The 12,596-nt window shown below is 52.6% G+C and overlaps 1 protein-coding gene across 1 annotated transcript in view; it reads left to right on the top strand.

Moving 5' to 3' along the window:
* Nucleotides 1-12,596, top strand: part of LOXL2 (lysyl oxidase like 2) — a 62,529-nt gene that overhangs the window by 44,973 nt on the left and 4,960 nt on the right. Inside the window, exons 8-14 of the mRNA XM_077789242.2 lie at nucleotides 269-420; nucleotides 1,483-1,650; nucleotides 4,110-4,275; nucleotides 5,671-5,914; nucleotides 8,840-8,955; nucleotides 9,866-10,002; nucleotides 11,118-11,229. Of these exons, the coding sequence (XP_077645368.2) occupies nucleotides 269-420; nucleotides 1,483-1,650; nucleotides 4,110-4,275; nucleotides 5,671-5,914; nucleotides 8,840-8,955; nucleotides 9,866-10,002; nucleotides 11,118-11,229 (1,095 nt within the window). The remainder of the gene's footprint in view (nucleotides 1-268; nucleotides 421-1,482; nucleotides 1,651-4,109; nucleotides 4,276-5,670; nucleotides 5,915-8,839; nucleotides 8,956-9,865; nucleotides 10,003-11,117; nucleotides 11,230-12,596) is intronic.

Here is a 12,596-nt window from a genome sequence, read left to right as displayed (position 1 = left end):
CTCTGCAGCTCGAGTTTGTAAATTATGAAACAGTGGAGACTTGGTTTTTCCTGGGATTCTTGCACGCTTGAGTCACAGAGAATACTGGGAAAAAATTAACGGTGAAATTATTAACAGTAATTTCGCAGATTTTTGTTTTATTTTTACCAAAACAAATCAGCAGATTTTTTCCAAGTTTTGAATGCTGGAGGTCGCTGTGGTGTTCAGAACCTGCTGAGGTATTCCCTCACCACACAAAAGGACTTTTTTCCCAATTTTTCTCCCCAAGGAATGGGTCCCATCCACCTGAACGAGATCGACTGCACGGGCTTCGAGAAGTCGGTGACGGACTGCAAGTTCAACACCGAGTCCCAGGGCTGCAACCATGAGGAAGATGCTGCTGTGAGGTGCAACGTGCCGGCCATGGGCTTCCAGAACCAGGTGAGGAGCCCAGAGATCCAGGTGTGAGGGGATTTGGGGTGGGAATTTTGGGCAGGAATCATTTCACCCAAGCCATGAGTGTTTCATTCAGGTTTTACCTAAAGAAGAAGGGGAAATGAGGATGAGGGTCCCATTTTATGGGGGTTTTGTGCTCCTCTGACTCATCTCGGAGTCCTGAAAATGAGGAAGGCCAGGTTGGACGGGGCTTGGAGCAACCTGGGATGGTGGAAGGTCCCTGCCCATGGGAGGGGGTGGCACAAGGTGATTTTTAACCCAATTTCCAACCTTTTCCAACCCAACCATCCCATGATTCTGTGCCAGCTGCATGAAGCAGACACGGATTCCTCTGAGTGCTCCTTCCAAAGGTCTAAAGGAGCAGGGAAGGGCAGCTTTTCCTGGGAATTCCTGCAGCTGGTCCAACCCGTTGAGCTGCCGGGCTTGGCTGGACCATCCCCTGCCAAACTGGAAGAAGAGCTGAACTCCCTGAAATTCCCATGGAATTTATGGTTCCTCCCACAGCTCCTCTCCCTGAGGAGACTCCGAGTGCTGCTCCATTCCTGGATGGTTTCCCAGAGCCTTCCCCTTGAGGAGCCCCTCCTGATCCCACACAGAGATGGGACACAGTGCTGCACCCGAGTGCCCTGAGTCATTTTCCCTATGAAAGCTTTGGGAATGTGTTCATCTTTTCCTGACTCCCCATCCGCCCTGTGGATGTTTCATTCACAGCCCACGTGTCGATGTCCCAGTTCTATGTCAGGAATGTCAGGCCTTGACTGGAAGCAGATTCCAGCACAAAGACCCAGCCCAAAGGTCATAATTTGTGAATCCCTTCAGCTCAATCCCTCAATTCTCCTTTTTTCCAGTCAGAATTCCCTCTGTGGGAGGGAAATCCCTCACCAGCTCTGTGCTAAAGGGGGAGTTTTCTCCTCTGCAGCACCCGGGACACTTCCCTCTGGGGATATCCATTTATTCCAAAATTTTGGGGGAACAAAACCTTCTTCCCCACCTGCTGCCCTTTCCCTTGGGAGTTTGCTGTGGATTTAGGGGTTCTGTGTCCTGCAGCTTCGCCTGAGCGGGGGCCGCAACCCCTACGAGGGCCGCGTGGAGGTGCTGGCCGAGCGCAACGGCACCCTGAGGTGGGGCACGGTCTGCAGCCACAACTGGGGCACCGTGGAGGCCATGGTGGTGTGCCGGCAGCTGGGGCTGGGCTTCGCCAGCCACGCCTTCCAGGTGAGCCCCTGCCCCACCCTGCCTGGGCTGCACACCTGCATGGGGGGCTGGGGGAGCGGGAGGAAGGGTCATTCCAACCTTGGAGCTTCAGGGTTGAGCTGGAAAAGCCTTGAGGGTGAAATCTCAAGGGATGGGTGGGCTGGGGGTGCTGGAGAAGGAGGAAGGGTCATTCCAACCTTGGAGCTTCAGGGTTGAGCTGGAAAAGCCTTGAGGGTGAAATCTCAAGGGATGGGTGGGTTGGGGGTGCTGGAGGAGGAGGAGGAAGGGTCATTCCAACAGGAGATCAGGAAAAAGCCTTGAGGGTGAAATCTCAAGGGATGGGTGGGCTGGGGGTGCTGGAGAAGGAGGAAGGGTCATTCCAACCTTGGAGCTTCAGGGTTGAGCTGGAAAAGCCTTGAGGGATAAATCTCAAGGGATGGGTGGGCTGGGGGTGCTGGAGGAGGAGGAAGGGTCATTCCAACCTTGGAGCTCAGGGAAAAGCCTTGAGGGATAAATCTCAAGGGATGGGTGGGCTGGGGGTGCTGGAGGAAGAGGAGGAAGAAGTGTCATTCCAACCTTGGAGCTTCATTCGAAGATTGACCTGGAAAAACCCTGAGGGTGAAATCTCAAGGGATGGGTGGATTTGGGGGGGGTGGGGGAGCAGGAGGAAGGGTCATTCCAACCTTGGAGCTTTGAAGGTTGAGCTGGAAAAGCCTTGAGGGTGAAATCCCATTGTACAATGGCTGTGGAGGTGGGGATTTGGAGCAAAAGGAGCTGTGGATGATAAGAAGTGAGGGAACTTCATCAGAAACTGGAATTATGGGATAAGGGGGAATGGCTTCCTACTGCCAGAGGGCAGGACTGGATGGAATATTGGGAATAAATTCTGCCCTAGGGCTGTGGGATGGAATTCCCAGAGGAGCTGTGCTTGTCCCATCCCTGGAAGTGACCAAGGCCAGCTTGGAGCAACCTGGGATAGTGGAAGGCGTCACTGGATGGGTTTTAAGGTTTTTTCGGTGGCAAACCTTCTGCTTCCCTGAGTTCTCTCTTGTTTTCTCACAGCTCAGGTTCCCCAACATTCCCCAACCCCTGCTTGGGCTGGTGGCTGCATGCAGGTTCTTGTCCCTCCCCGAAATGCAGAGGTCAGGTTCAAACTGGTGTCAGGCCTCCTGAAAAAATGTGATTTTGCTCCTGTAGTGGCTCCAGTGCGGCCCTGAGCAGTGTGGCAGGATGCTGCTCCATGAACTGTTGGTGTTCCCTGCTCCTCTCCTGCCCAAACCCGCCCTGCTTCTGCATGGCCAGAACGACACCTCAGCTCTGCCCCACCCTGGGAGCGTCCAAGGCCAGGCTGGACAGGCTTTGGAGCAGCCAGGGATGGTGGAAAGTGTCCCTGCCCATGGGATGAGCAATCCGAACCATTCCATGACCTCTGCCACCCTCATGGACAAACCCCAACCATTCTCCACGGCCAGGGAGGGATCTGCAGGTCCTCAGGGGACACCCTGGACTTGGACACCCGGCAGGAGCGGGGCTGGAGCTGCCCACGTGCTGCTGGAGCCATTCCCTGCTCCGACTGCTTCCTCCAGCTGATTTCCCCCCACCAAAAACCCCGGGAGCTGAGGATCTCCACGTCCCTGAGCGTGGCCTTTCCGACTGCCTGGCTTTGTTGCCACAGCCCTGAGAGTCCAGCGAGGAAAAGGCATTTTTTCCCTGAGCTGAGGCTGCTGGAATTTGGAACAGAAAAGGCTCTTATGCTGCCCCAGCTCCGGGAGCATAAAGCCCCAGTGTGCAGAACAGGGCAGCCCTGTGTGCTCCCAGCCTTCCCAAACAGCCGGGGGCAACGGGAGCCGTGGGACACCGGGGGGTTCCTTTTCCTGGAAGACTGCTCCCACCTTGGACACGGACAGATCTCATTGGGTTTTTTTAGGTTCTTTCTTCCCTCCCCTTCTCCCGAGTTTTGGGGTTTGGGATTGACGTTGTGTCATTCCCGTGAGTTTTGTAAAACTGGGGGATGATGAGAGGAGAGGAAGTTTCATCGGGAACTGGAATGGTGGGACAAGAGGGAATGGCTTCCCACTGGCAGAGGACAGAGTTAGTTGGGATATTGGGAATAAATTCTTCCTGGAACAGTGGTGAGGTCCTGGGATGGAATTCCCAGAGCAGCTGTGGCTGCGCCTGGATTCCTGGAAGTGCCCAAAACCAAAATGAAGCAACCTGGGACAGTGAGAGGTGTCCCTGCCCATGGCATGGGGTGGGACTGGATGGAATTCAAGGTTTTTAAGGATTCACTGACAAAACTTCTGCTTCCCTGAGTTCCCTTCTCCAGCATCCTTTGGCAAGATCCTCCTGGATAATGTGGGGTCTTTCCCTGATCTTCCTTGGTGGGAGAATCCATGTTTTAGGCAGGTAAATACTCCCCTAAGAGCCACTAAACCGCGAGGAATGTGTGAAATGCCTTTTCCTGCCTTTTCTTTGCCCAGGAAACGTGGTACTGGCACGGGGACGTCAGCGCCGACGACGTGGTCATGAGCGGGGTCAAGTGCTCGGGGACAGAGATGTCCCTGTCCCACTGCCGGCACGACGGCGCCCACGTGTCCTGCCCCAGGGGAGGGGGACGCTTCGGGGCCGGCGTGTCCTGCTCGGAGAGTGAGTAACTCGGGATTTATCCCACCTGGGCATGGGGGATGTGCAGGAGGAATGGGGCGACCTGGATACATCAAAGCTCCCACAGAGGTTCTGGCTGTGGCTGCCCCTGGGTCCCTGGAAGTGTCCGAGGGCAGCTTGGAGCGAGCTGGGACTGTGGAAGGTGTCCCTGCCCTTGGTGGGGTGGGATGGGATCCATGGGATGGGATCCATGGGATCCATGGTATGGGATCTGATAGGATCCATGGGATCCATGGGATGAGATGGGATCCATGGGATCCATGGGATGGGATGGGATCCATGGGATGGGATCTGATAGGATCCATGGGATGGGATATGATCCATGGGATCCATGGGATGGGATGGGATCCATGGGATGGGATCTGATAGGATCCATGGGATGGGATGGGATCCATGGGATGGGATAGGATCCATGGGATCCATGGGATGGGATGGGATCCATGGGATCCATGGGATGGGATCTGATAGGATCCATGGGATGGGATGGGATCCATGGGATGGGATCCATGGGATCCATGGGATGGGATGACATCCACGGGATGGGATCCATGGGATGGGATCCCTGGAATGGGATCCATGGGATGGCATGGGATTTAAGGCCAACTATTCCCATGTGGTGAATGGTTTCCCCCCACCCCCGAGGCTTGTCCTACTCAGAGTAGGATTAATTTGGATATTCAGGAGAAATTGTTGTTTTTGAGAGTGGTGAGGGGCTGGGATGGAATTCCCAGAGGAGCTGTGGCTGCCCCATTCCTGGGAGTCTCCAAGGCCAGCTTGGAGCGAGCTGGGACTGTGGAAGGTGTCCCTGCCCATGGAAGGGGGTGGAATGGGATGGGATTTAAGGCCAATATTCCTGTTTGATGAATTGTTCCCTGCCAGGCTTTTCCTACTCAAAACTCAGGGTAGAATTAGATTGGATATTCAGGAGAAATCCTTCCCTGGGAGGGTGGGGAGGGGCTGGAATGGATTCCCTATAGAAACTGGGACTGCCCCATCCCTGGAAATGTCCAAGGGTGGGCTGGACAGGGCTTGGAGCAACCTGGGGTGGTGGGAGGAGTTGGGGCTGGAAGTGGCTGATCCTTAAAACCTCTTCCCAACCAAAACCATTCCACGGCCTTCTGACTCGGTGCTGATGAGCATTCCATGTCAGGTCATTCCACGACTCTCTGATTAGCACTGAGTGAGTCTCAGCATCCAGTGGCAGGACCATCCTGCACGTCCAGGGGTGATCACCTTTTGGTGTGATCACCTTTTGGTGTGATCACCTTTTGGGGTGATCACCTTTTGGTGTGATCACCTTTTGGGGTGATCACCTTTTGGGGTGATCACCTTTTGGGGTGACTTTATCGAACTGAAACCACCCATTCCTCACTCCAGCCGCCCCCGACCTGGTGCTGAACGCGGAGCTGGTGGAGCAGACGGCCTACCTGGAGGACAGGCCCATGTTCCTGCTGCAGTGTGCCCTGGAGGAGAACTGCCTGGCCAGCTCAGCCCACAACACCTCGCTGACCTCGGGCTACCGGCGCCTGCTGCGCTTCTCCTCGCAGATCCACAACAACGGCCAGTCCGACTTCCGACCCAAGAACGGCCGCCACGCCTGGGTGTGGCACGACTGCCACCGGTGGGTGCCACCCTCCAGCCCCTCCTGCTGCCACGGGGAAGTTTTCTCCCAGTTTTGTCCTGATTTTGTCCCGGTTTGCCCCTCAGTTTGGTGGTTGTAAGCAACATTTCCTGGGTTTGGGGAATTCTCTCTTCATTCGGTTCGTAATCAATCCTGAGTTAGGCATGGTTTGTGCCTCGCTCCGAGCTGAGCTTTGCAGACAGGCCCTGCTGGGTCTCAGAGCATTCCCAGGTAACATTTGTGGGGATTTTGTAGGAATTCGGGCCAGGCCTCCAGTCCGTGCCCATGCGTGGAGTGAGGGGAATTGTCTGGGTCTAAAAACAGGGAGGAAGGAAAGGAGAGGAATTATTTCTGTCTGAGCCGTGTGAAATGGAAAATGGGGGTTTGGGAGGAGATTTGGGGGTGTTGGGGAATTGGAGATGGTGAATTGTGGTGAATTGGAGATGGAGCAGCTCTGCTGGGAGGAAAGGCTGAGGGAATTGGGAATGTTCACCTGGAGAAGGGAAGGATCCAGGGAGAGCTGGGAATGTTCCCCTGGAGAAGGGAAGGATCCAGGGAGAGCTGGGAATGTTCCCCTGGAGAAGGGAAGGATCCAGGGAGAGCTGGGAATGTTCACCTGGAGAAGGGAAGGATCCAGGGAGAGCTGGGAATGTTCACCTGGAGAAGGGAAGGATCCAGGGAGAGCTGGGAATGTTCCCCTGGAGAAGGGAAGGATCCAGGGAGAGCTGGGAATGCTCACCTGGAGAAGGGAAGGATCCAGGGAGAGCTCAGAGCCTGGAGGGGCTCCAGGAGAGCTGGAGAGGGGCTGGGGACAAGGGATGGAGGGACAGGGCACAGGGAATGGCTCCCACTGGGAAAGAGGAGATTTGGGTGGGATATTGGGAAGGAATTCCTGGTGAGGAGGGGCTGGGATGGAATTCCCAGAGCAGCTGTGGCTGTCCCTGGATCCCTGGAAGTGTCCAAAGCCAGGCTGGAGCCCCCTGGGGCAGTGGGAGGTGTCCCTGCCATGGCAGGGGTGGCACTGGGTGGGATTTAAATCCCTCCCAACCCAACCCATCCCATGATTTTCCGACACCTGGGAGCTGAGTTTGCACAGACGGGATGTGAGAACTCTGCAGATTACCTGAGCAGTTTCTCACCTGGAAAAGGACCCAAAAATGCTGGAATTCTGCAATTTTTTTATGCATCTCAACCCCACTAAAGCTCAGCAGCTGGGAGGTGTTTTTGTGCTTGTTTTTGACAAAATTCGTCCCATAAATGCATAATTTTTGAAGGAATTAAGATAATTTTGGGTAAATTGGGGGGGAAAGGAAGCTGGAGTCCATCCTGGTGCTTTGCTGTGAAATGAGGGCTGGTACAAAGCGGATTTTTCCCTAATTTGAGGTAAAAGTCAGTGAAATAACTCCGTGCACAGCTCCTGTCTTGTTTAAAAAAACTGGGGAAACACCAGACTGGTAAATTTTAAATCTTAGAGTTCTTTATAATCCTCCCAAAGAGCTGAGACGTGCAGGTAGCACTGAAAAAGGAGAACCTGGAGCAATTTTGGACCCTGAGGAAGGGAGGTGGGATGGGAAAGGTGAGGAAGAGGCCAGGAGCCGTCTGTGCTCCAAACTGGCACCAGTTTAGACGGACAGGGATGAACTCAATCCCTCTTCAATCTTTCCAGTCGGTGAGCAGCAGAGTGTAAACAGCCCAGGGGGTGATTCAGGCATAGCTCAGAAACTGAGTCAGCCTCCAGAAGTTCAAACTTGCATCAAATTCATTGATTTGAGCCAAATCTGCCTCAAATCAACAGCCCGGCCTCGGCCCTGGGTCTGTGCTTTGCCTCCTGCCCTGGGAGCTCTTGTTTCAATGAGGAAGTAGAATAAAAACGGGAAAAAACCCTGAGCAGGGAGTGAGAAATGATTTAATTCTGGCAAATGGAATTTCTGGGTTGTTAATTTTTTTTTTTTTTTTTTTTTTTTTTTTTTTTTTTTTTTTTTTGGTGAGGGGAAAAGCAGGAAAACCTTCCTCCCCTTCCCTCTTTGCTCATGCCCCATGTGTAAATCCACGAGCAGTGGTGGTGATGGGAAGTGTTTCAGATTATTTTTACAGCTGGAAAGGAGAGGATTTATGCCCATTTTCCTTCTTTTATTATTTTTTTTTTAATTCTTAAGCAACTGGCTCTGAATTAGGCCCTGTCTGTGCCTCGCTCTGAGCGGAGCTTTGCAGCTGGGCCCTGCTGGGTCTCGGTGCAGGATTCCAGGGCCAGGATAGGCTGGGATAGGCATTCCCAAAGCTGGGATTCACATTCCCAGTGCTGGGATAGGCATTCCCAGTGCTGGGATTCACATTCCCAGTGCTGGGATAGGCATTCCCAAAGCTGGGATAGGCATTCCTAAAGCTGGGATACCCATTCCCAAAACTGGGATACCCATTCCCAAAGCTGGGATAGGCATTCCCAAAGCTGGGATAGGCATTCCCAAAACTGGGATACCCATTCCCAAAACTGGGATACCCATTCCCAAAGCTGGGATACCCATTCCCAAAGCTGGGATACCCATTCCCAAAGCTGGGATTCACATTCCCAAAGCTGGGATACCCATTCTCAGCTTTGGGAATGCCTACTCCAGCTTTGGGAAGACAAGAAGAGGGGTGATGGAGCCACACAGGATTGTCCCCAGGGAATATTTCCTGGAATTTTCCTCCTCACCTAACCAGTCTGGGATTCCATGTAAATCAATCCCAGGAATAAAAAGGAAATCCCAGGAAGCAAGAGGAAGGGTGATGGAGCCACACAGGATTGTCCCCAGGGAATATTTCCTGGCCGGAGTTGTCCCACTCCTGCATCTCCCCTTGGCCCTTCAGCCCTGGCAATTGAAGTAAAATCAATTATAGGTGTAAATTAATTATCCCTCGGGATAATTGTCCCTGTTTTCCCCACAGGCACTACCACAGCATGGAGGTGTTCACCCACTACGACCTCCTGAACCTCAACGGCACCAAGGTGGCCGAGGGACACAAGGCCAGCTTCTGCCTGGAGGACACCGAGTGCGAAGCAGGTCTGGGCCAGGGCCCCGCGTCCCGGGAATTTCATCCTCTTCCCAAGGAGGAGACGGCTCCCGAGGGCTGAACGTGGCCTGGCAGGAGCCAGGAACCAGTCCTGGATGGATGGATGGATGGATGATGGATGGATGGATGGATGGATGGATGGATGGGGGATGGATGATGGATGGATGGATGATGGATGGATGGATGGATGATGGATGATGGATGGATGGAGGGATGGTGGATGGATGGATGGATGATGGATGATGGATGGATGGAGGGATGGTGGATGGATGGATGGATGGATGGATGGATGGATGGATGGATGATGGATGGATGGGTGGATGGATGGGGGATGGATGATGGATGGATGGATGGATGGATGGATGGATGGATGGGGGATGGATGATGGATGGATGGATGGATGATGGATGGATGGATGATGGATGGATGGATGGATGGATGGATGGATGGATGGATGGATGATGGATGGATGGATGGATGATGGATGGATGGATGATGGATGGATGGATGGATGGGTGGGTGGATGGATGGATGATGGATGGATGGATGGATGGATGGATGGATGGATGGATGGATGGATGATGGAATGGATCAATTGGATGGATGATGGATGATGCATGGATGGGAACCCCCCATGCCCCCCATTCTCTTTTCCACCCTCAGCTCCCTCCATCCCAACTTTGAGCTGCTCCAAAACCCCAAAACGTGCATTTTATGCTCCCTACCCAGTGAGGGATTCCAAAAGAAGCCTCCAGCTGCTGGGGTTGGAAGGTGGCAGCTCCTTAAATCTCACCCAAAACACCACACGTGGAGTTCTCACTGTCTGTGGGGCGCAACCGGGAATTTTCTGGGAATTCTGCTGCGGATTTAACACTTTTTACCTTAATTCTCCTCCTTTAGACGTGCAGAAGCAGTACGAGTGTGCCAATTTTGGGGAGCAGGGGATCACAGTTGGCTGCTGGGACGTTTATCGGCACGACATCGACTGCCAGTGGATCGACATCACCGACGTCCCCCCCGGGGATTACCTCTTCCAGGTGGGACAAACAGCATTTGTGACACCCTTACTGCTTTTCTCTTACCAATCAGATCCAGGATTTACCAGATTTGTTCATTTGACACTCCAGCTTCTGTTTATAAAGGGATTATATTCCCAGATGCCTAAAAGATAAAGGATTGTCCACCAGGATAATCAACCCACGCTCCCAAGGGAAAAATCAGGGCCCACGACCACAGCTTGGAGATTAAAGCCTTAAAAAAATCCATGTCCAGCAAATCCTGGGTGGGCCCAGGCCAGCTGACGTCGTTGACAGTGGTGTCACACCCCCAAAAGCACGGCACTCCACTTTGCAGCTGCTTGTAATCAACATTCCCTGAATTTCGGGATTAAATGGTGCCATTTTGGGGTTTTTGCAGGAATTAGGGGCAGGCCTCCAGTCCGTGCCCATGGGGGAATTCTGTGGGTCCAAAAACAGCCACTGGAGGGAAAGGAGGAGAATTATTTCTGTCTGAGCTGTGTGAAATGGAAAATGGGGGTTTGGGAGGAGATTTGGGGGTGTTGGGGAAGGTGTGGTTGTGGTGAATTGGAGATGGAGCAGCTCTGCTGGGAGGAAAGGCTGAGGGAATTGGGAATGTTCACCTGGAGAAGGGAAGGATCCAGGGAGAGCTGGGAATGTTCACCTGGAGAAGGGAAGGATCCAGGGAGAGCTCAGGGCCCCTGCCAGGGCCTGAAGGAGCTCCAGGAGAGCTGGAGAGGGACTGGGGACAAGGGATGGAGGGACAGGACACAGGGAATGGCTTCCAATGGGAAAAGGGGAGATTTGGGTGGGGTATTGGGGAGGAATTCCTGGTGAGGAGGGATGGAATTCCCAGAGCAGCTGTGGCTGCCCCTGGATCCCTGGAAGTGTCCAAGGCCAGCCTGGAGACCCCTGGGACAGTGGGAGGTGTCCCTGCCATGGCAGGGGTGGCACTGGATGGGATTTAAATCCCTCCCACCCCAACCATCCCAGGATTCCCTGACTCAGCCTTTATTCCCTATTTATTCGAGTCATTTCTTTTCTTCTAAAAAAACACCGTAAAAAAACCAACCTGATTCTGCATCCTGCCAAATCCCCCTTTTAACAACCCCACATCTGTCCCTCCACCCCCTCAGGTCGTGATCAACCCCAACTACGAGGTGGCAGAGTCGGATTATTCCAACAACGTGATGAAATGCCGGAGCCGCTACGACGGGCAGCGCATCTGGATGTACAACTGCCACATAGGTAAGGCTGGGAATCCTCCAGCAGGGCCAGGCCTGCTCCAGGTCAGGATCTGAGGTGTTGATGGTTCTGAGATTGTAAAAGTCTCTGTCTGTCAGCCCCGCTGCCAAAGCAGAAGCCAGAATTGGTCTGTGCTGGTTTGCAGGTTGTTTATTCTGTTTATCTCTCACATGTTCTGCTGCCCTGCCCAGCTCTGTCCTGCAGGGCAGCGTGTGGGGCTCTGCCCTCAGTGGGATGTGACAAACATTCAATACCAGAAACTCCCTGGGCTGCATTTACAAGAACGTGCCAATATCTGTCACCTACGTTGGACAGTGTGTCCCCAGCCTGAACCAACAGAAAAATGCCAACACCACAGTGAGACATGGAGGGCATGAAGAAGGAGAAAAAGGACAAGGCACACCCAATTTCCTCCAGCGTGTCCCCTTTGCACCCCTCATCTAGAATCCTAAAATTTTACTTTTGCACCCGTGCCACACTTAATTATTGCTTGTATCAAACCCTCAGAGCTGGTAACTACAGTGGAACATGGAGGGCATGGAGAAGGAGGAAGAGGACAAGACACACTTAATTTCTTCTGTCTTGTCCCCTTTGGGCCCCTTATCTAGAATCCTAAAATTTTACTTTTGCACCCGTGCCACACTTAATTATTGTTTATATCAAACCCTCAGAGCTGGTAATTCATCCTGTGTGATTGAAAATTGTTTTCCATGGGCAGAAATCAGAGACACCCAATTTCCTCCATCTTGTCCCCTTTGGACCCCTCATCTAGAATCCTAAAATTTTACTTTTGCACCCGTGCCGCACTTAATTATTGCTTATATCAAACCCTCAGAGCTGGTAATTGATCCTGTGAGATTGAAAACTCTTTTCCATGGCCAGAGATCACAGCCAGTGTCTCTGGGGGCTCTGTCCAGGGGGTTCCTGAGCCCTGCCAGGGTCCCAGGGCAGCCAGAGGGAAGCTCTGGATTCCCACACCAAGGATTCCTCTCAGACAAAGAATTCCATGTTTTCCCCCTGTGAAAAACTCTGGTGCAATCCTATTATCCTGGCAAATTCCTTCTTCCCAAAATCAAATTATTTTGCCGAGCTGGGAGCTCTTGGGATCACGAAGCTTCTCTTTAAAAACAAACAAAGCAGTGGGAAAGAGCCTGCTGTACCAGGCAGGAATTAAAATGTCCCTGGAATGTCAGGGAAATCTCTGTTTTCTTGGAAAAATTTAAAATGTTATCATTTGGTATTTTTCTTTTTGGTCGTGGAAATAAATATCAAAGCCAAACTAATTTAAATTTGGCTTATTGCATTGTCAAAACCATTTAAAATGGAATCAACTTTGGGGCTTTTTTGGACTGTTTTTACCACAGAAAATG

The sequence above is a fragment of the Lonchura striata genome, chromosome 22, assembly GCF_050655825.1.
Source record: "Lonchura striata isolate lonStrDom1 chromosome 22, ASM5065582v1, whole genome shotgun sequence".
NCBI lineage: Eukaryota > Metazoa > Chordata > Aves > Passeriformes > Estrildidae > Lonchura > Lonchura striata.
This window is presented reverse-complemented; position numbering and strand designations above follow the sequence as displayed.